Source organism: Marmota monax, unplaced genomic scaffold (assembly GCF_021218885.2).
Source record: "Marmota monax isolate L192 unplaced genomic scaffold, Marmota_monax_Labrador192_F-V1.1 WCK01_AAM20220418_F8-fsc00235, whole genome shotgun sequence".
NCBI lineage: Eukaryota > Metazoa > Chordata > Mammalia > Rodentia > Sciuridae > Marmota > Marmota monax.
This window is the reverse complement of record NW_026693185.1, coordinates 587,309-607,850: the sequence shown is the minus strand read 5'-3', so window position 1 is coordinate 607,850 and position 20,542 is coordinate 587,309. Positions and strand designations below refer to the sequence as shown.

General features: G+C 36.0%; 1 protein-coding gene across 8 annotated transcripts in view; it reads right to left on the bottom strand.

The window, feature by feature from the left end:
• Window positions 1-20,542, bottom strand: part of Auts2 (activator of transcription and developmental regulator AUTS2) — a 1,155,764-nt gene that overhangs the window by 599,271 nt on the left and 535,951 nt on the right. For 7 of the 8 annotated variants that reach the window (XM_058583037.1, XM_046456012.2, XM_046456011.2 and 4 more), the window contains exon 3: window positions 2,099-2,200. The exons of the other annotated variant lie outside the window; for it this stretch is intronic. In XM_058583037.1, coding sequence (XP_058439020.1) covers window positions 2,099-2,200 — 102 coding nt within the window. The remainder of the gene's footprint in view (window positions 1-2,098; window positions 2,201-20,542) is intronic. 8 annotated transcript variants of the gene reach the window in all.

Genomic DNA, 20,542 nt, shown 5'->3' with positions numbered 1-20,542 from the left:
TTCTCCAAAATCAGTTGAACTTACAAGTATGGGTTCATATCCAAAATTCTCAGGTCTATTCCATACAGACTATGTATATGTATATTTGTACACATTTGTGTGTGTGTGCACGCGCACACGCGCGCATGTATGGCAGTGCCTCACTGTTGTGATTACTGAGCTTTGTAGTAGCTTTTGAAACTAGATAGACATGTCCTCTAATTTTGTCCCTTTAAAAGATTATTCTGGCAATTCAGGAGCTAAAACCATTCCATATGCTTTTGAGGATCTGCTTTTCTATTTTTGCAAAACAAAAAAGAGAATTCTGATGGGTACGATGCCGACTCTGTAAATAGCTGATGGTAGGTAGTGTTGACACCTTAGTAATATTCATTTTCTCTATTCGTTGACATGGATGGTCTTTTGCAAATTTTTTTGAGTTAATGAGAAGTGAGGTCAGAGTAACAGTCAAAAGATCTCAGTGACTGTGCTCTTGTCTCCTCAATTGACATGGCTTTCATTTTTCCAATGTAAGAAGAAAATCTGACCAAGTAACTTGGGAATAATTCTCTGTGCCAATAAGACCTCACATTAAAAGCGTAACAAAATCTCAGAAGGGAAGTACTATCGTTAACAACTTAGGTTTGGAGATTATCATTATATACTTCTATCACAAAGTTAATGAAACATAAGAACACACACTAATATATTCTTACACAAATAATATACTCATATTCAGAACAAAAGACTGAGTTAGTACTCAGTAAGTTAGTATTCATATAAATGACATTATGCCACATTAGAAGTGGAGATAATCAACTATAACCAACTTATTTGAAATGCTTTGCTTAATTCACTTAATTCTTATAAGAAGTTGATGTTCTATACACCAAATTTCACTCTAAACATCACAAATTTTCCCGAGACACATAGGAAAGTGGCTGTGTCTTGGAGTTGTCTGCTTTAACTGAGAACGAGATGAATGTAGTATTATCATAGGGAATGGCTGAGTAGTCTGCACAAGCTTTTACACTAGCCAGTCTCCTCTCAGTAAAAAGGTTTTGAGCATACATTTCTAAGATACACATGTTTAAAAATTACATATCAACTATTCCTGCTCATTACAGTGAATATTAGTAAAGTTTAACTTTTCTCTCATAAAAAATAAGCATTAACATTTTTTCCTTTAATGTGATGGATAGTTTGCACACTGTAATTAAACCACTGCTTTCAAGCAGATAGGAAAAAATAAGACTAGAGATGAAGGATTTTTCTCCTCACTACACATAATACCTGTTGCTCTTTGTCCACATTCAGGCATTCTGAACTGGTCTCTTTATCTTTCATCGTATTTCCTTAACCTGCTAATATTGCCTTTGTTGGTATCAACAATAAAAATTTCTCTCCACTTGATCCTTTTACAATAGTTTCCATGTCTTGCTCTCAGAAACAAAAATGGGCAAAGAATGGTGATATATGGTGCATAAGGGCAGAAGGCAAGGTAGTCCAAAGAGGAACAGATGGTTCTCAGGAGAACAGAGGGGAACCAGCCCTGCAGTGGATGGGATGCTGCAGAAGGGTTAGTGCCAAATCTAGCAGGTGATGGGCCCCTCCAGCAGTACAGTTTACTCTCATAAGGTCCCATAGAAATCCATCATTAAATGTAATTCCTTCTCTTACCAAATAAGTAGCTACTTCTTCTAATAGGAAAGAAATGACAATAAGGGATTGTTACTGATTTCCTAGGAGAAGAAATGACAAAAGGCCAATAGCTAAATGATGTCATCTCCTAGTTATGATACTGCCTTGACCGCTTCATTTGTTACTAATAAAGTTATTATTTATGAATAATAAAACTGTTACCACTTCTCTTTGTAATCTGTTGTTTCTAAGGTAATAAATATTCCCAACTACTTTATAATTTGTTAAAACACATTTTAGATCAAACTACATTATAGAATAACATCTACAAATTTTAAAAAGGTACATACCAAGAAAGTGTAGGCTGCAAAAACTTGGGCACACAGCCTGATCTACAGGGGAGGGGTGGTTACTAAGTGAGGCTGGAAGCAAGACTGCACACTGTCGTGGTTTTGTTCATTTTTTTTATTCAACTTACATCACTGAGCCTTTCCCGGGAGCTGCTCCGGTGGAAGCCCTTGGATTCTCCACTGGCACTCTCACTGTCACTGTCCCTGCAGCTGTTCTGCCCTGGCTTGAGCTAAAGGAAAAAGAAAAGAGTGAAAAGGAAAAAGTCAGTGGTATCCTCACATCAATATTTCTTAGCCCCTCATCTTCAAGCCCTGTCAAGAGGGAACAATTTAAGGTGTTGATCGTAACATTCTCTTCAGTTTCTGAACACTGCACAGCAAGATACCATGGGAAGCAGGGCAGCAGAAAGTAAGACAGGCAGAAAAAATTCCCACGAAATGGCACTATAGAGAAGGAATGAACAAGCCTTGAACAAACATCCCAAAGGCCTAACCTGGGCCATGAATTGGGAAGTAACCTCTCAGAAATTTTTCTTCTATTTCAATGTGATTCTCCTTTCAATAATAAAAAGACCAAAACATGGAAGAAACGAAAGCTAGATCACAGCAACTATGATTTCCCACTCTATTACCCGTTTTCTTCCCAAAGAAACAATAAAACAGGACAACAAACAAGGTTTCTCTTGCTAGGAAAAATGATGTGAGGCTGTGAGGCTGCCCTGTAAGCACTGAGAAGACATTGCTGACATTGTTTGAAACACACTCTGGAGGTCTTTTGCAGGGTTACTTAAAAGTACCAATTAATGCCTACAACTTCAGTACTGAAATCAGTATTCATTCAACAAATACACACTCAGTGCCACCACGGGGCTGGGACCAGGTGCTGTGGATACAGTGCTAGACAAAATAAGAAAAAAAGAAAGGAGAAATTTCTGACCTTATCAAGTGAACTTCATATTCGTATTCTAGAACTTTCCACACATTAGCCAGCTCTTGACTTTTACTACCAGGCTCTGATTTTCCTTTAAAAAGGAATGAACACAGAGAATTGAAAATCACTGGCCCATCTAAGTCCATAAGTCACACATACATGGAACAATGGTCTATGATGCCATCACCAACCACATGGTTCAGTGATGCAAAGACACGGGAAGCATAAATTTACTAGATACAGCCCTTTACTATGTCTGCATTCTAGCAAGACAAAGATAAATGTAAATACACAATGAAATAGTTACTAAATGCAAATCAAAAAAGTAGCTGGTGACAAAAGAGAAGTGGATATTTTTGGAAACCCTAGATTTTAAAGAAGGATTTGGGCTCATTTGGGTGACAGGAAAGGGAAAGACAACTTTTTGGTGGTACAAAAGCAAAAGAAGCATCATTCAGGAAAGGGTCAGGAGTCTCATCTGAAAAGAGGTCCCGTTTAGGAGAAAACAGGAAGACACAGGGGTGCATGGATGACAACATAGACAGTCTCCAAATACAAGCTCAGTTTTTCTAGATATAATGGAAATTTAAACAACAAAACAGTCAACAGGTAGCAAACGTTTACCTATAGGTTTCCAAGTAGCTCTGGAGCCAAGTGTGAAAATGGAACCAAGATGAATGGAGAATGAGTCTGAACTAACAATGTTGTACCTTTAACAAGCCTCTTATATAATGCTCAAACCCCTTATGGTGGCACTATCCACAGAGAGCTTCCCCACATCCCACAATACAGCATTATTTTTTTCACTTTTAACCAACCTCTCTATAAATTCATTTTATTACTTTCTTCAAAAATCTCTTCTTCCAGGAAGTCTTCTATAATGGAGTACATAAAGCCATGCTGATTTTACTTTCTTTTCCCCTGAGCCCTAAAATGCTTAATTTTCTTCCAAGCTAATGTTAAACTTTCTAATTCTAAGTTAATTTAAGTGCAAGACATATGAGCCCTTTCTTATTACTATGGGATTAAAGGACAGGTATTGTCTTTTCAAATTTTCACCTTTATAAAACATACAATATAGAGAGTACTTTTCTAAAATGAACATCACCTTCACTCAATCTGAAATTCCATGTCCCTTCCTGCCCCATGCTTTTCCATATCAGACCACTTCTGTCTGGAATGTTCACCCATATCCACTCTATGCTTCTGTGATCAAGTTGTTTTTAAAATTTCAGATCTTCTCTATTATGATCTTTGAAGAGCTCTTTCTATATTCATTTTAAAAAATATAACTTCAATGTTCAGTTACCACATCATCCTTCAATAAATGCCTCTAATAATTATAATATACTTTCAAATCCCCAAAACCTCACTGATATAATAATTACACTGATAAGAAACTCTGTATGTGGTGTGGGGCCCCCTAATTCATAAGTAATACCAAGAGCTCTTGTTTTACAGTGAGTGTTAAATATTGTGGATAGAACTATCTGCAGTGTATGGATGAAGAAGCAGAGAGCATGTGCTGTGCTTAAAAGTAGGCAAAATCTAGAGCTAAATTAACCTATGTTTCTACTACCTACTGTTCTAATTTTCATTTACTTACTTATGGATTTATTTTATTTAATCTTTCTTCCCCACAGTACTAAGGTTTGAATACAGGGTATAGCACATGACACACAAGTGCTACTCCCTTAGAAGTCAATTCCCTTAGAAGTATCTTACCTATGAGCTGTATCCCCAGTTCTCTTTTAAATTTTGTTTTGAAAAGAGAGCTCACTAAATTGCCTAGTGAGCAAACTAATTGCAAACTTCCTGCCTCACTCTCCTGAGCAGCTTGTTAGGCGATGTTCATAAAACTTAGCCACCCAACTTAAGATTCTCGAGAAATATACATCCAACTAGGAATTAAAGATATAGGGGCATCCAGGCTTTTCCTAATATGTAACTGGCTTATCAACGCCTGGACTTGGGGCCTTTCCATGCCTCTTCAAGAAAACAAAACGTTGATCTTAATAAGGTTGATCTTAATAAGACTTCAGTGGCCCTGATGTAAGGAATCTGACTAAATGCTTATCTAGGTTACGGAAAACACCAAAGACTTGAGAAAGCAGCTTGCTAGCATTCTCAGTGCCCTGCGAGCAAAGGCACACAAGTCAATTCCCTTAGAAGGGTCTTATATAAAATCCACCAATGCTACACTTTTCTCCTCCAAAGCCAGGCTCAAGTTTAAAGGAAATTTAGGATTTTAAGCTGTCAGACAGCTCAATATTTCAAAGTCATAGACTGACTATAGTAAGTACTAAAGCTAAACCACAAGATTTCAGGCAAGACATGTTCATTCCTAATCCCATGAATATATTTTAAAATTGGCATTTTTAGCCACATTCAGTGGATTATTTGGAGTAGCACGACTAACTCAGAAGTTGTCATCATTTACCTGAAATTCCCAGGTATAACTGGCATCGCAGAGACATTGCAAAGGCCAGTGCTGGCTTAAACACTTAAAGACCTTAGGAAAATTCATCTGTCTGCACTGATTTGTCCAAGTATCTCTGGCGGCACTTGCTATCACTGATGTAACTGATTTCTTACAATCAGCTATTAGATACCTCGGGCATTTGTTTATTATAACCAATTCTCTGATTTGAAAATTTTTACCCCACCTGAATACTACATAGTTCAAGTACCAGAATTAGATCAAAATATCTACAACAAAAGGTAGACAGAGCTAGTATCTGGCATAAGTGACAGTAATACTATCAATTAGAAACTTCTTTATAAAACTATAAGTAGTCAGTTGTTTTTTTATTAGATTTCATTGTCAACAGCAGTTTTATAATAATGCTAAATACAATGCACAAACAGTTTCCATTATAGTACTAATGGTATTAATGGTTAAGTAGGAAAATAACAATCCATTGTTTTATCACTGCAAGTAAACATCACCTTGAACTGCGTAAGAGTGAAGCAATTCTGTACACATCTATAAGAAAGTGGGAGTCATTCTTTTTCAGCACAGGTATAGAAAATTCAAAAAAAGGTGCTAGATTTGCCCAGAAGGTGTCAATGATCCATTAAAAAAATCTACAGAAGGATAAATTATGTGGAAGTGATATTTATGCCCAGAAATTATAAGTTCTGCAGTGAAATACAAAGAAGTGTCCAAAATTAATCTTTCCACACTTCCAGTTCCTCAGAGCAGTACATATCCTACTTTGAACTATTGAGTTTTTCTGTATAAATCTAAATGAACTCTTTTTACAATATTTGAAAATGCATGAATAAGCTCAAAACCTTTCTTATTGTCAATGAAAAAACTTAATTCACTCAGACTTTACTCCCACCAAATCAGCATGTATTTAATCTAAAAAACAGAATCTAAAAATTAGATATTTTTCTTTGTCAAAATAAAATTGTCTCCAAATGGGAACAGTTACATGGATTGGGTTATATTTGAACTCTTTTATTCCTGAAGCTTTAAAGGGTATATTAGATAAAAGATCCATGAACCAAACTGAAGTACTTAGTAGAAAAGCTGATTTATCAAAATTAAGCTAACATAATAATGACTATAAAAATTATAAGGTTCAATAAAAATATTTTTTTCAAGAAATTAAAACTAGCCAGGCATGGAGGCATGACTGTAATTCCAGCAAGTAGCAAGACTGAGGTAGGAGGATGTTAAGTTCGAGGCCAGCCTAGAAACTTAGAGAAAGCCTGTCTCAAAATAAAAATTAAAAAGGGTTAGGGGTATACAGTTCAGGGGTAGAGTGCCCTAGGTTAAACCCCAGTAAACACACACACACACACACACACACACACAAAGTTAAAATTACATTGTACTTTTTAATGCACAACAGTTCTGTATAAAAGCTAAAAAATTATAGACATTAGACAGAGCCAAGAACTGTGCAAACTTTTCTCCACAATCTTATAATCAGAGCTTATGTTGTTTATTCAATAGTTAGAGAAAGAGTTTTAGGTATTTGATAAACTAAAAATAGCCATCAGTAAGATTTAAATATTAAAAATAACTGCCTTAGCCAGGCATGGTGGTACACACCTGTAATCCCAGCAGTTTGGGAGGCTGAGGCAGGAGGATCGCGAATTCAAAGCCAGCCTTAGCAACTTCAAGACTGCTCAGCAACTCAGTGAGACCCTGTCTCTAAATAAAATACAAAATAGGGCTAGAGATGGGGCTCACTGGTCAAGTGCCCCTGAGTTTAATCCCTGGTCCCCCACCCCACCCCATCCCACCACCACAAGAAAAAAAAAAATCTGCCTTAGGCTCCATCACACATGTCTCTGTAATACCAGGTACTTGGGAGCCAGAGGGAAGAGGAACACAAGTTCAACACCAGCCTGGACAATCTAATGAAATCCTGTTTCATGTCTCTAAATAAAAATTTAAAAAGCTGAGAATACAGTTCATTGGTAAGATACTTTCCCAGCATGTACAGGTCCCTAGTTTAAAGCCCAGTAATGTTAAAAAATAATAATAACTAATAATAATAATAATATTAATAATAATAATAATAATATTGTTTCCAAATCAGGTATAAATCAGTTCAAATAAAAGTTAATAACAAGATAGAAGGAAAATTTTCAAAATGATAAGGAAATAAAAGAGTAAATTAAGCTCCTATTAAAAAAACGAGGGCATCCCATTAGTGAAAGACAGATACACAATTATTTGTTCAATATAAAAATCTAAGAAAAGGCATTTGGAAAAGGACAAACAGTTTAAGAATAAATGACTAGATGAAGACCTACAACAAAGAAAGTAATTTCAGAGACATCAGACACTTCCAAGGCTTAGGTTACAGAATTCTATATGAAAGTACATAAAAACAAACAAACAAAAACAGAGGTGATGAGCTATTATGGAAGGAAGGTGTAGGGGATGAAGTGAAGGCAAAGAGGGTACCAGGACAGCAGACAGGATCTAAGCACGGTACAGGCACATATGGAAACGCCACAAGAAAACCCACAGATTTGAACAATTAGTGAAACTGAATGGGTATAATAAAGTAAACATCAAAACCATATGTTAAATAACAACGGAAGTCAACAAAAAATAAGAAACAAAAGTCAGATTTCTAAATTATACTAAACATTATTCTATTGTGATATTTTCCAAACCATGACCAAAGATTTTAAAATTTTAAAAAAGTATTATCAAAGTCCATCCAGACCATAACCCCCCCACCACACACACACACACACACACACACACACACACACACACACACGGGGCGGGGGGAGAGAGAATGAATCCGAACCAAATCTGACAATCATAAAATTCCAAAGGGGAATTAAGAAGAAACTTTCTCAGTTAAGGCAGCTGCAAAAACCTGATGAGACACAGTAAACTTAATCATATGTAAAAAGTTATGTGTCTTCTAATTTTTTTTCTATAAGAATATAAGATTTCACTGATTTGCAAATAGGCACAAAGGAATTTTTGAGGTGGTGGCACTGTTTAAGAACTGAAGTATAAGATGGTGACTCAACTGTATAAATTTACTAAAAACTCATTAATTTCTATCCTTAAAAATAAATATATTTATGGTTTGTAACTTGTATATCAATGAAACAGTTTATTAATGAAAATAAAATATTCTACTAAATCCCTTGCCCCAAGAAGAGTCAGGTCTCTGTTTTGTGTTCAATGGATTATGTCAAACTTGCAGAAGTACCTTTCTTAAATCAACACTGCTAACTACAGAAGTAAACAGGGGATAAGTATCTTGAGGATCATTTTGCAATTCTGCCTGCCACCATGGGCTTAAAAAGACAAGAAAAGGAGAAACCGCCACTAAGTCCATGTATCATACATTCACTCCAATTTAATTTAAAAAGTTTCATTAATACCAAGTCAGAGACAAGATTCTTGGATATGCTGGGACTTCAGAAAGTCGTTTATCTGTGTTAGTGATGTTTCCAAATAAAAATTTAAAATATTATTACAGAGATAATGATTTAAAAGTTGTACCATTAGCTTTGAAAATGAAAACTATTGGGGTTCTATTTGCCCAACACAAATATCATTCAACATTTAAAGGAGGTTGGGGAAATTTAGAATAGTAAAAAAAAAACTAAGTTAACATAATAAGGAGAAGAAAAATAAACCAAGACCAATCTAACTACACAATCATAAATAAGAAGCACTTAAGATATCAGAAGCAATTTGACTGACTTTTGATATCTTCACAATAGACACACATTCAGCCCAGAAGGTATAGCCTGATAATGTTCTACCCCTCATCAAGAGAATCATGACTCTACTCTCTAGGACTTGGTCCAGTCTACTATGATGATATTTCTTCATAACCCTGTAATGTGAAGGCAAGAGCAGAATGTGCACAGAGCAGTACGTATCAAGGGACTTGCATCTAGTCCACCACTCAGGTACTATTCCCAGGCTGAGCAACACTGGCCCAGGCCTGATAACATACCTGACTTTCAGTCTGGACCAGAAAGGCAGTAAGAAGTGTACAGTGGGAAAATGAATGCACAACATCGGGGTCAAAGAGAAAAGCTGAAATGAACAGAAGGTGTTCAGCATTCCTTGGGTAACTGTGGACTAAAAAGATAAATGTTTTCAAATAGGCTCAGCAATGCACATACAAGATACATACGAAATGCAAAAATAAACTGATGAACAAATATCTGACTTCTTTGGTATTTTCTAGCTTTCTGAAAATGAGATTCTGATTATTAAAAAGAAATCTGCAAACAATGTTATTTGGTTTTCAAGGATAAATACACAAAATTAACAAACTACAAAACTTATTTTATGTTTTTCTATAAGAAAACACTGTCCATAACTATCTTAATAACTTACATGTCACTAAACTTATCAATTAAGGACTATTTCATGGAAGGCTAATATTACTTCTATAAGGACAGAACTGAATCAGTGTGGAAAGTCCTAGAATCAACTTTTTTGAAAAATGGCAGACATTTCAGAGGTTGAATGGGCCCTACAAATGAATGTTCTAGAATAATTTCAGATCCCTATGATAGACCTAATTGTGTCCACCAAAAATACCTTCACTGAAGCCCTAATGTGACTATATTTGGAGACAGGGCCTTTAAAGAAGCAATTAAATGAAAAATGGAAGCTATGGGGGTAGTGCTATGGTCTGACTGTGCCCTCCCGAGTTCAAGTGCTGGAAACTCAATCACCAATGTACCAGTGAAAGGAGGAGGGGGGAGGTCACAAGGGCTCTACCCTAAAAAATGGACTAATTCATCATCTTGGAGCAAGCTGGATACTGTTGAGTGGGTGTGATATAAGTATGTCCTTTTTTTTACCACTCGCCTCTGACTTGCTATTGTGGAGCGTGGTCCTCACAGATGCTGGTACTGCTCTCCTAGTCTTGCCAGCCTCCAGAACCATGAGTCACATCAATGTCTATTGATCCTTTCCTCATTGTTGCAGCAGCAAAAATGGACTCAAGACAGGTAGGCAACAAGCTATTCTGACTGGGGTGCTAATGAGAAGAGATTAAGGAACTCAGAGACACCAGCATACGGCATACAGAGAGAAGGGCCCTGGAGGGCACAGCAAAGAGACAACTGTCACAAGCCAAGCAGGGTGAGCCCAGGAGAAACAAGCAAGTGGACACTGTGATGTTGGACTTCTAGCCTCCAGAACTGTGAAAACATAAACTTCTGTTTTTTAAGCCACACACTGAGGCATTTTGTTACAGTAGCCCTAGCAAACTAATACAATCTTTTGTACAAATAGTCTACTGTTAGCTTTATACCTTTACAATACAACAAAATAAAAAAGAAAATTAGCTGATCTCCATTTCATTCTCTTTACAAGAAATTCTGAAAAAAAAAAAACTATATTTAGTGTCACTACTCTTCTCATTTTCTGTTTAACACAATCCAAGGCAGCTTCCCCTCCATATCCTAAGAATGTTTAGCAAGCTCAACAACATTCTGCGAAGAGCATTTGCAGAATGTGTCAGTAGTTAAAAGTGTAAATCAAGCTAATATTACATTGACTAAAATATGTCTTAAGTCTCCTTTCTTGCTTAGTAAATATTCATAATGACACTGTAGGCTGGATTTTAGTTTAGAATTCTGTACCCCTGTAGGCTTCTTGATGGAATGAGCCGGCACTGACCTGCTGACCTTTACTCCCCATCTGTAGCTGTGAAGACACCTCACCCACACATATGCTGACACCCCAAGCCAACTTCCAGGCTCCATCACACACTTTATCCAAACCCTGCTAGATCCACATGGTGTAGTACAGCACTCTCAAGAGGACATGCATATAGATATAGGGCCTAGAAGCCAGATTGAAGGTATTTGACTGAAAATTCTTGTCTCATCAGCATGGTGTAGAAGAGGTACAGTCAGCAGGTGCCAAGTAGGTGCCTTGGTCCTTGGACCGCCCCCATTCTGGGAAAGAAAATGGCATAAGGAGGGCTAGAACATGGCCCAGGACAAAAGTCCCTTTTGCTTATCTTTAAAGCAAGTACTGATCATTAATGACCTTCACAATGTTAAAGCTATGGACACTCTCAGTCCCTATCTTATTGACTTAAAAGTAGCAGATGATATGATTAACCACTCGCTCACCCTTGGAGCACTGTTCTCCACTCCTGCTTCTCCCCAGCCTCTTTGGCCATTCTGTCTTCTGCTGTGTCCTCCAAATCTTTCCGGCTACTAAACTCGAAACACCCAGGGCACAGTCCTTAAACTTCGTCTTTTCCCAGGATATACTTAACCATCCCTGATGATCTCATCCAGGCCCAGGATTTTACGTACTATGTGCTTGCTATGCCTAACTTTTATTATCTTCAGTACCAATCTCTTTTTAGAATTCCAGTCTTGTATATCCAGCTGCACCTTCCAATTCCACTTTGATGTCACCTCAAACTTAGAAACAAAGGTAAGTTCTCAGTGCTTCCAGCTATTAATGACAACTTCACAATTCCAGTGGCTTAGGGCAAAACCTTCACTCCTTGATGGTTACCACCCTGCTCACAGCTACCATGTCTCCTTCCTAGAACATTACAGCACTTTCCTGAGTGATTACCCTGCTGTGCCCTTGCCCTGTATTTCAGTGAAGGTCTCCCAGGAGGCAGAGTGTTCCTGTAAAAATAAGTCAACTCATGTCCTTATTCATTTCAAAATCTTACAGGGTTTATCCACTAAACACCCTCAGAATAAAGATGAAGGTCATTACAGAAGCCTACAAGGCATCCCCAACTCTTATCTGGCTCTTCCGTTGTATTTCTCAATGTTGTTGAGCTTGATATAAGACTGTTATTGTCTTATTGATATAAGATGGGGTTTGCATAAGTTCCACTACCATCATTTTCTACTCCTTTCTGCCTTGTTCATTCTATAACAATTTTACTGGCTTCCCCTCCACTATTCTTGAAGAAAGCCTGTTCCTACTTCAGGGTCTTACTGTCTCCTTTGTCTGAAGGCCTGAAGCCTTTTCTTCTGTGGATCTCTACATGTGGTTTACTAGTCAGGACCTCCCTGATCACTCCATTTACCATTGTAACCCTGCTTCCACTCATATCAGTGGTTCCAGAGGCTTAGACAGGAGGACTGCAATTCAGCACTAGCCTCAGAAATCTAGAGAGGCCCTAAGCAACTTAGTGAGAGCTTGACTCAAAATAAAAAACAAAACAAACAAACAGGTTGGGGATATAGCTTAATGGGAAAGTGCCACTGGGTTAAATTTGCAGTAGCTCCCCCCAAAAACTTTTTCACTTAATTTGCTAGTTCTTTTATCTCCTTCAAACAGCTCTTATCATATGACATTTGCAACTAGATCATAAACTGCATAAGAACCAAGATTTGTATGTTTTAGTCACTATTTTAACTCCACAGCTTGAAACACTATCTAGAATTTATTCAATAACTAATTGTTTAATTAATCAATATGCCTAATCTTTTAAGATCTGCTACATTAATATAGTTTTTTAAAATCTCTCACAGAAAGGCCCTTAAAGCAATTATCAGAGTGTGACTGGGACATAAAAACCTGGTTTTCTGAGGTGTGTCAGTAACAACGCAGAAACTGAATGTGCAGTGCTATGAAGAGAGGCATGTGCCCTGGTAAACTTGTGGGTTTGGGGAGCATACAAAATCAGCTTTCAGACTCCTTATTCTTTCAAATGTTCTATCACTGATTTTGTTCTCAAATGTGATCATACAAAGATATTTTAGAGAGTCAGGTACAGTAAAATAAAAGGAAAGTAGGATATAATTATAGTTAGGTTAAGAAACCTTCATTCTGGAATTTGAGAATTAAGAAGTACTTGTTCAGAAAAAGGTCAAAAACCACTACTAAGAGAAGTTAATAACTCTTAGTAACATATACTAAGAGAAGTTAATAACTCTGTTAATATTATACATAGTTACTGATAAAACAGCCACTTTTAAGTAATTTGGATAACATGAAGTACTTAAAATCCTATTTATTTTACCTCCTAACAAGTTTTTTCTTTAAAAAAACTCCTTTTTCTTATTTTAGTAAAAATCAGTTAGAAAAAAAACAAAACTATCTTCCAACATATATTTACAATGGTGAAAAACTTTAAAAATGTATACTACCAAACACTGACTTCTTAGTATGAACAGCTACAATAGTATTTATGAAAGAAACCCAGTTGGTTATATAAATCAATAGTCTCCTGGGTAAATTTTTAATGAGAAGATGATTTGCATGGAGATATAAGACTGTTATTGTCACACGACAAAGATGGGGTTTGCATGAGTTCCACTACCAGCATACTCTCCACTCAGCAATGGGATATACTCCTAGGAACAAGACACCACCTGAAAGAACTCTATTATGAAAGGTCATTGCAACACCATAATAGGAAGGTCCTCACATCCTACACCCTTCTGCATTGCTTAATTTATATTACCACCACCTGAACTAGAAACTCAAGGTTTGTAACAAACTTCACTTCCATACAGCAAGGGATTTTCACTTGGATCCAGAAGATTTAAAGAAGTATGTGCCATTTTAAATCTGGACAAAATAGAGGTGGGGAATGGGAAAATCCAATTGTGAATGAGGGTCAAATGATGTAAATAAAGGAAGCTTAACTACATAAAGAATCATAAATTTCCCAACTATCAATAATTCTTAATCTAAACACATGGCACTTCACCAAGATGCAAATATGTAAAGTTTTACAAAATATGTAAAATTTCCAACACCAGGTATAATTCTAGCTGATTTGCATAAATTCATAAAAAAAGAAGTCGATAGGTTTTCCAAATCATACACAGGCATAAGAAGATGAATGCTGGACCATGTGGAGATGTGAACTGAAATCCCAAGCACAGGTAAAGGAGCTCTCTCTACTGCAGATCTACATGCCTGGCAATGAATGAGAAGGTGGCATTGTTCAGATGTTCATTTTGAGGGTGAAGACATAACACCCCAATGTCTGGCTATCGACACAGGAACAAAGGCTGGTAAATGCAAGGTTCCTTGGGGCTCTTGAAATGGTAACATATACGAAATGGTAACATATATTCTCAGTGGATCAGGAAATATCTCGCAGGCTCCATGTAAACAAAAAAGCAAGCAATTCAAATGACTGTGTATTAAAATTATGCAATCTTTATATAACATTTCTAAGCATCACAAAAAGTTAAATCATACGTAATTTACTGACTAAAAAATCAAAACAGAGAAAGACAAATCTATGTCAAGTCACAAGGCAAAAACGGAAGTTAGGACCCACACCAGCCATCAACACAGACCTTGATGATTAACAGAGGTAGGAAAAGTATATTTTATTTTTTTTATTATTATTAAGTTATTTATTCTGACTTATATAATATATTATGGTAGAATGCAATTCATTTCATATTACACATATAGAGCACAATTTTTAAGCCACTGGTTGTACACAAGGTATTTTCACACCATTCATGTCTTCATATATGTATTTAGGGTAACGATGTCTAACTCATCCACCATCTTTCATAACCCCATACCCCTCTCCTTTCCTCTCCATCCCCTTTGACCTATCTAAAGTTGCTCCATTTCTCCCATGCTCCTCCCACCCTACCCATCGCCATAATGAGTCAGCATCCTCATATCAAAGAAAACATTTGGGCTTTGGATTTTTGGAGTGGCTTGCTTTACTCAACATTATATTCTCTAACTCCATCCATTTACTGGCAAATGCCATGATTTTATTCTCTTTTAATGCTGAGTAATATTCCATTGTGTACATATACCAAAGTTTCCCTATCTATTCATCTATTGAAAGGCATCTGGTTTGGTTCCAGATTTAGCTGTTGTGACTTGTGCTGCTATAAACATTTGATGTGGCTGTGTCCCTGTAGTATGATCTGACCTGCGCCTAATAGAAGAAAAAATAGGCCCAAATCTCCATCATGTCAGATTAGGCCCCAACTTCCTTAATAAGACTCATATAGCACAAGAATCAAAACCAAGACTCAATAAATGGGTTAGAGTCAAACAAAAAAGCTGCTTCTCAGCAAAAGACTGGCAGCTATCAAGAATACAACAATAAGTGTTGGTGAGAATGTGAGGAAAAAGGCACACTAATATACTGCTGGTGGGACTGCATGGGGCAGCCAATATGGAAAGCAGTATGGAGATCCCTCAGAAAACTTGGAATGGAGCCACCATTTGACCCAGCTATCCCACTCCTTGGTTTGTACCCAAAGGACTTAAAAATAGCATGCTACAAAAGTACATTCAAAAGTACATTTTTAGAAACAAAAATTTCAGTTCTCCTTCATTCGTCTAAAAGTCTGTCTTAATCTTGAATGTAAAATAAATAGCACGGGCAAGGGTGGGCTTGAAGTTTAAACAACTATTAATCCTGCTCTGTGACCATTCTTATCACATTATAGGAAAAAAGAGTCAACTCATCCTCCTTGAGAGAGAACACACCTAAAGTATCAGCAGCAGGAAAGAAAATAAGAGAGACAAACTTCAACTATTTGGGACACTGCTATGCCTTAATATTATTTATTTTTCGCTTTCACATTTAAAATTCCCTACACTCCAAACAGATCAAAGTTTTACAGAAAGACAAGAAATACAAATTAATAACTATTTAAGCATTCTGTTTCATCATGATAACAAACAGATGGTTTTAATATTCTAGAGGCTAATTCCTGAACAATTAAAAACACAGCAAGACATTAACATCTAATGAAACATTTTTAACTACCAGTATATGCATCTGCCATTAATTCCCACACAGTAAGGTCTTGGATCTCCTCAATCTGTTCTTTATTAAGGAAAGTTTTTCCACTCTGAATTTAGTGAAGTAGAGAATTAACAACTGTTTTCAATCAGCAATCAGCAGGCTATTTCACCAATGTGTACTGAAATAATATACACTATCAGGCTTAAATTTATTCTTATGATGGCTTTAATACACACATACTTGCAGTTTAAGAACAGATCCAATTTTCTAATTATGACCCACCCACAAAAACCACGTTATCCTTGATATACAACAGGAATTCTCATTCAGCTATTACTAAAAAAGTTGTATGCACTGAATGACTCGCTAACTTCTGACTCAGATTATCCCAGATCACCTAGACTGAAGCTCCTACCACTGTGGCAACAAGGAAAGGCGACTATCACAGAATGACACAGACAAGCTGAGTGAATCACACTTCAGCTCCAGCAAGCTAAGACAATGTTATCAGTTCCCATTGGGCTACTTTCATCTCCATCATGATAAGAATGCCTTACACATTTGTCAACTATTACATGATTCATAAATAACTGAACATCATTTACCTAATTTAATCTTCACATAAACCTTGTGAATAAGCAAAGAAAGTTTTCATGTATCCCCTTCACAAAGAATCAAAAAGTCAGAGATGAATGCCCCACCCACAATACCCAGGAATGCAAGGGTGCACTAAGCCTAGAGCAGGGATAATCCCTGGATTAATCCTCTCTTCACTGCCCTTAAGGCAATGCCTACTATTTGCTACAGGTCACTCTAAAGCAACCTGTGAGGCAGATATAATTATTACCATTTTATGCTTAACTGAAGGTTCATGTTAATCCAGCATTAAACAAATAGTAAGAGGTACACCTAGGATTCACAGTCAGGCTTTTTTATTTCAGAATCTGCATTATTTCCAAAACATTATGTGATCCCCCTCCCCACCTACCCCTTCCCCGCCCCCAATAACATATAATTCACAGGCAATGAAGACATGCTACAGTCAATTGCAGCTTGCCTGTTCTTCTGGGTAAAGAACAAGTTCCAATATTTTCTAATTTAGTGACCAAATATTTATGTTAAGCAATTAGCAAATTACATATAATTATTCTGACATTCTGACATATATCTTGATTACAGTCTCATGTCTCTTGATTCTAAATGATCAATACATAATTTGGTGGCATCAAATTTTAATATATTAATTGTATTAATCTAAAAATTAAATTCTATAATAATGCCTCATAATTGAAGAACTCTTTAAAACAGATTTTTTTGGGGAGTGTGGGGAGGATCATATTAGACCCAGACAAGCAATTAAGAATAGAATTTCAGGGCTTGGGTTTTGGCTCAGTGGTAGAGCACTTGCCTAGCATTTGTGAGGCACTGGGTTCGATTCTCAGCACCACATATAAATAAATGAATTAAAAAATAAAGGTCCATCAATGTCTAAAAAATATTTTAAAAAATAGAATTTCACTTATGTTAGCAATCTAAAGGGGAAAACATTTTAAAATAATGATGAGGTTGAAAAAATCTATAATCAACTACAGGATATTTTCTTTCTTACTAAAATCTACAGGTGCCAATTAATTCTTTTTTTTTTTTAGAGTGGAAAGTAGAGGCTTTATTGAAGGACAGCAGAAAAGACTTCTCCCGGAGGAAGAAGGAGACCCAAGAGATGGAATCCTTTTTTTTTTTTTTTTTTGCCAATTAATTCTTATCTGGTTTATAGCTTAGCTCTGAGTATTTAGAATAAATTATAAGGAGGATAAAAGAGTAGAAAAGGGCATGGAGAGAAGTCCATTTGTTAAAAAATAATCAAACAAAAACTCTGCTGTATTCTATTAATATATGTAAACAAAGAAACTCAAACTATGTACCTGTAAGTGTCTGAGAGCTGGCAGACAGTGGTAAAATGAAATCATCCCAAAACACACGAAACACTGTACAAAGACTATAAGGGGCATCTACTTTATACTTTTGCTACAGAAAGATTATGATATCTTTAAACCAGAATGTTGAAAAAGAATAAATCCATAAAGCTGCTACAAAAATATAACAATAAATGTAGGATTTTTCTTAGTAATCAGCTTAAATATATTTTAAATAGGAACTTGTCCCAATAATTTTGAGGGCAAGTAATATAAAAATATTTGGAAAAAAAAACAAAGAGTAAGAGAGATCATTGTCACAGATGACTGAAGGTGGCTACAGAAAGAAAATTACCTTTGAGAGAGGACATACTTTTAGTGGAACCATGTTTTATTCCAACCCCCCTACCCACCCCTGCAAAAAAAAAAATCCCTAAAGACACATTAGAAAGTCATAATGTACACATATTTTTGATCTATTTAAGAAAAAATGGGGGAGAATTTTGTACCTTTATCTTTTCTCCTTTTTTTTTCTTTTGGTAGTTCTAATGAAAATTCATAAGCCAGATGGTATTCAATAAATGTAAAGAGCTAAAGAATTTGGTTTTATAGAAAAACATCAATTAGCATAAGAAAATTAGCAATTAAGCAATCATTATACAACATATATCAATATTACTAATGAGTGAGCATATACACTAAAATTCTAACATTGACTCTTTGAAAACCAAATGTATTTGAAGCATGGTATTTTTCTGTGAAAGGTTTACCAGTATTTCATTACAGCTGTCCTTGGGTTTCACACTACATTATCATCCTACTGTAACAATGTCCTTCCTGGATCTCCTCAGCAATTGACCTCTGGCACATGGCATTTGCTATTTCTATTCTAAAATTTTTAAATCTGTCCACTTTGTCTGTACATACAATTTAGTTTGGCCCTCTTGAACAAAAGAATGGTATATCCATTACATCTCTCTGATTCCACAATTTTGTGATCAGGACTATAGGTTAATCCAGTTATGTTCTATCCATAAAGGATTCAAGATCAGGTCCAGAAAACACCCTAAGTACAGAGATAATTTGTGCAAAGATATATAAAACCAGTTGTTTCTGCTGATTCTCCAAATGAAGATGAGATGATCAAAATGCCAACAATATAAAGCCTGAAGAAATATAAGGCCCATGAAGTTGAAAAAGACATATAATAGCATACAATAGTACTGTGCAGAGATGTATCTGAAATAATGAAGATAGTGACCAGAAGGAGAATTAACTATTTTAAAGGGGGAGGAATGATAGTGAAATGAGTAGACATCATTACTCTAAGTACATGTATAAGACATGAATGGTGTGAAAATACTTTGTATACAATCATTGTCTTGGAAAATTGTGTTCTATATGTGTAATATGAAATGAATTGCATTCTGCCATCATGTCTAACAAATGAAAATAACTTAAAAAAATTAAGTTCAGGAAGCTCTTTGTTTGAAAGCTGATGCCTTCTTAAACCCTGGGATGTCACTTAAAATACACTTGTGCTTGCTATTTGTATTGCTTTTCCTCTAACCACCAATTTTCTCTGATGCTTTACTAGTCAATATGCTTTTCAAAATATAATTTTTAATGGAATACAAATCTGAGTTATGGGCATATATGTAAGTAACTGAACAGTGAATACTGTAGAAGAACCAACACTTTTACCAACTATGCCTTTTAATCATTTCAATTCTCCAAACTAATGAACTGTTTGGAAATATTGGGAGAAAAGTTTGCAGAAGCTGACTTTTCTAGAAAGGTCTTGGAATTTAAATAAACTTGTGAAATAACCATCATTTTTACTTAACATTAAATAGAATCAGTAATTGAGACATATTTTTCTGACTTATAAATGCAAAATGACTTAAGTCAAAATTCTGTCAAATGTAGAAGTATACCAATTTCCAATTTCCCAGAAATCTTGATGGCATCATGGTATAAAGAAAACTGTGCACCATGAAGCACATCCAGTGGAGGCAAAGACAAGATGCTCTGAGTTACAGACTCTAAGCTAAAAACAATGCCCACAGGCAAAGTCACCACTCAGAAATCTCTAATTCCAGCGTTACCTTTTAGAAGAAAACAGAGAAGTGTAAAAGACAAAAGCTAAGGAAGATGTTTACAACCAAGGTTTTTAACCTCAGTTGACATTTCACCCAAGAGAGAGTCCCAGAAAATCTGCTTTAACCTATGAACTTTGGCTCTTCATAAAAAATATTAATTGTGCAAAAACTCAACTCAAACTGAATCAAACTGATCAGATACCAGAGACCCTGCATCTAATAGAAGAAAAAGTAGGCTCTAATCTTCATCATGTGGGATTAGGCCCCAACTTCCTTAATATGACTCATATACCCCAAGGATCAATAAATGGGATGGATTCAAACTAAAAAGTTTCTTCTCAGCAAAAGAAACAATCTGTGAGGTGTATAGAGAGACTACTTCTTGGGAGCAAATTTTTACACCTCACACATCAGATAGAGCACTAGT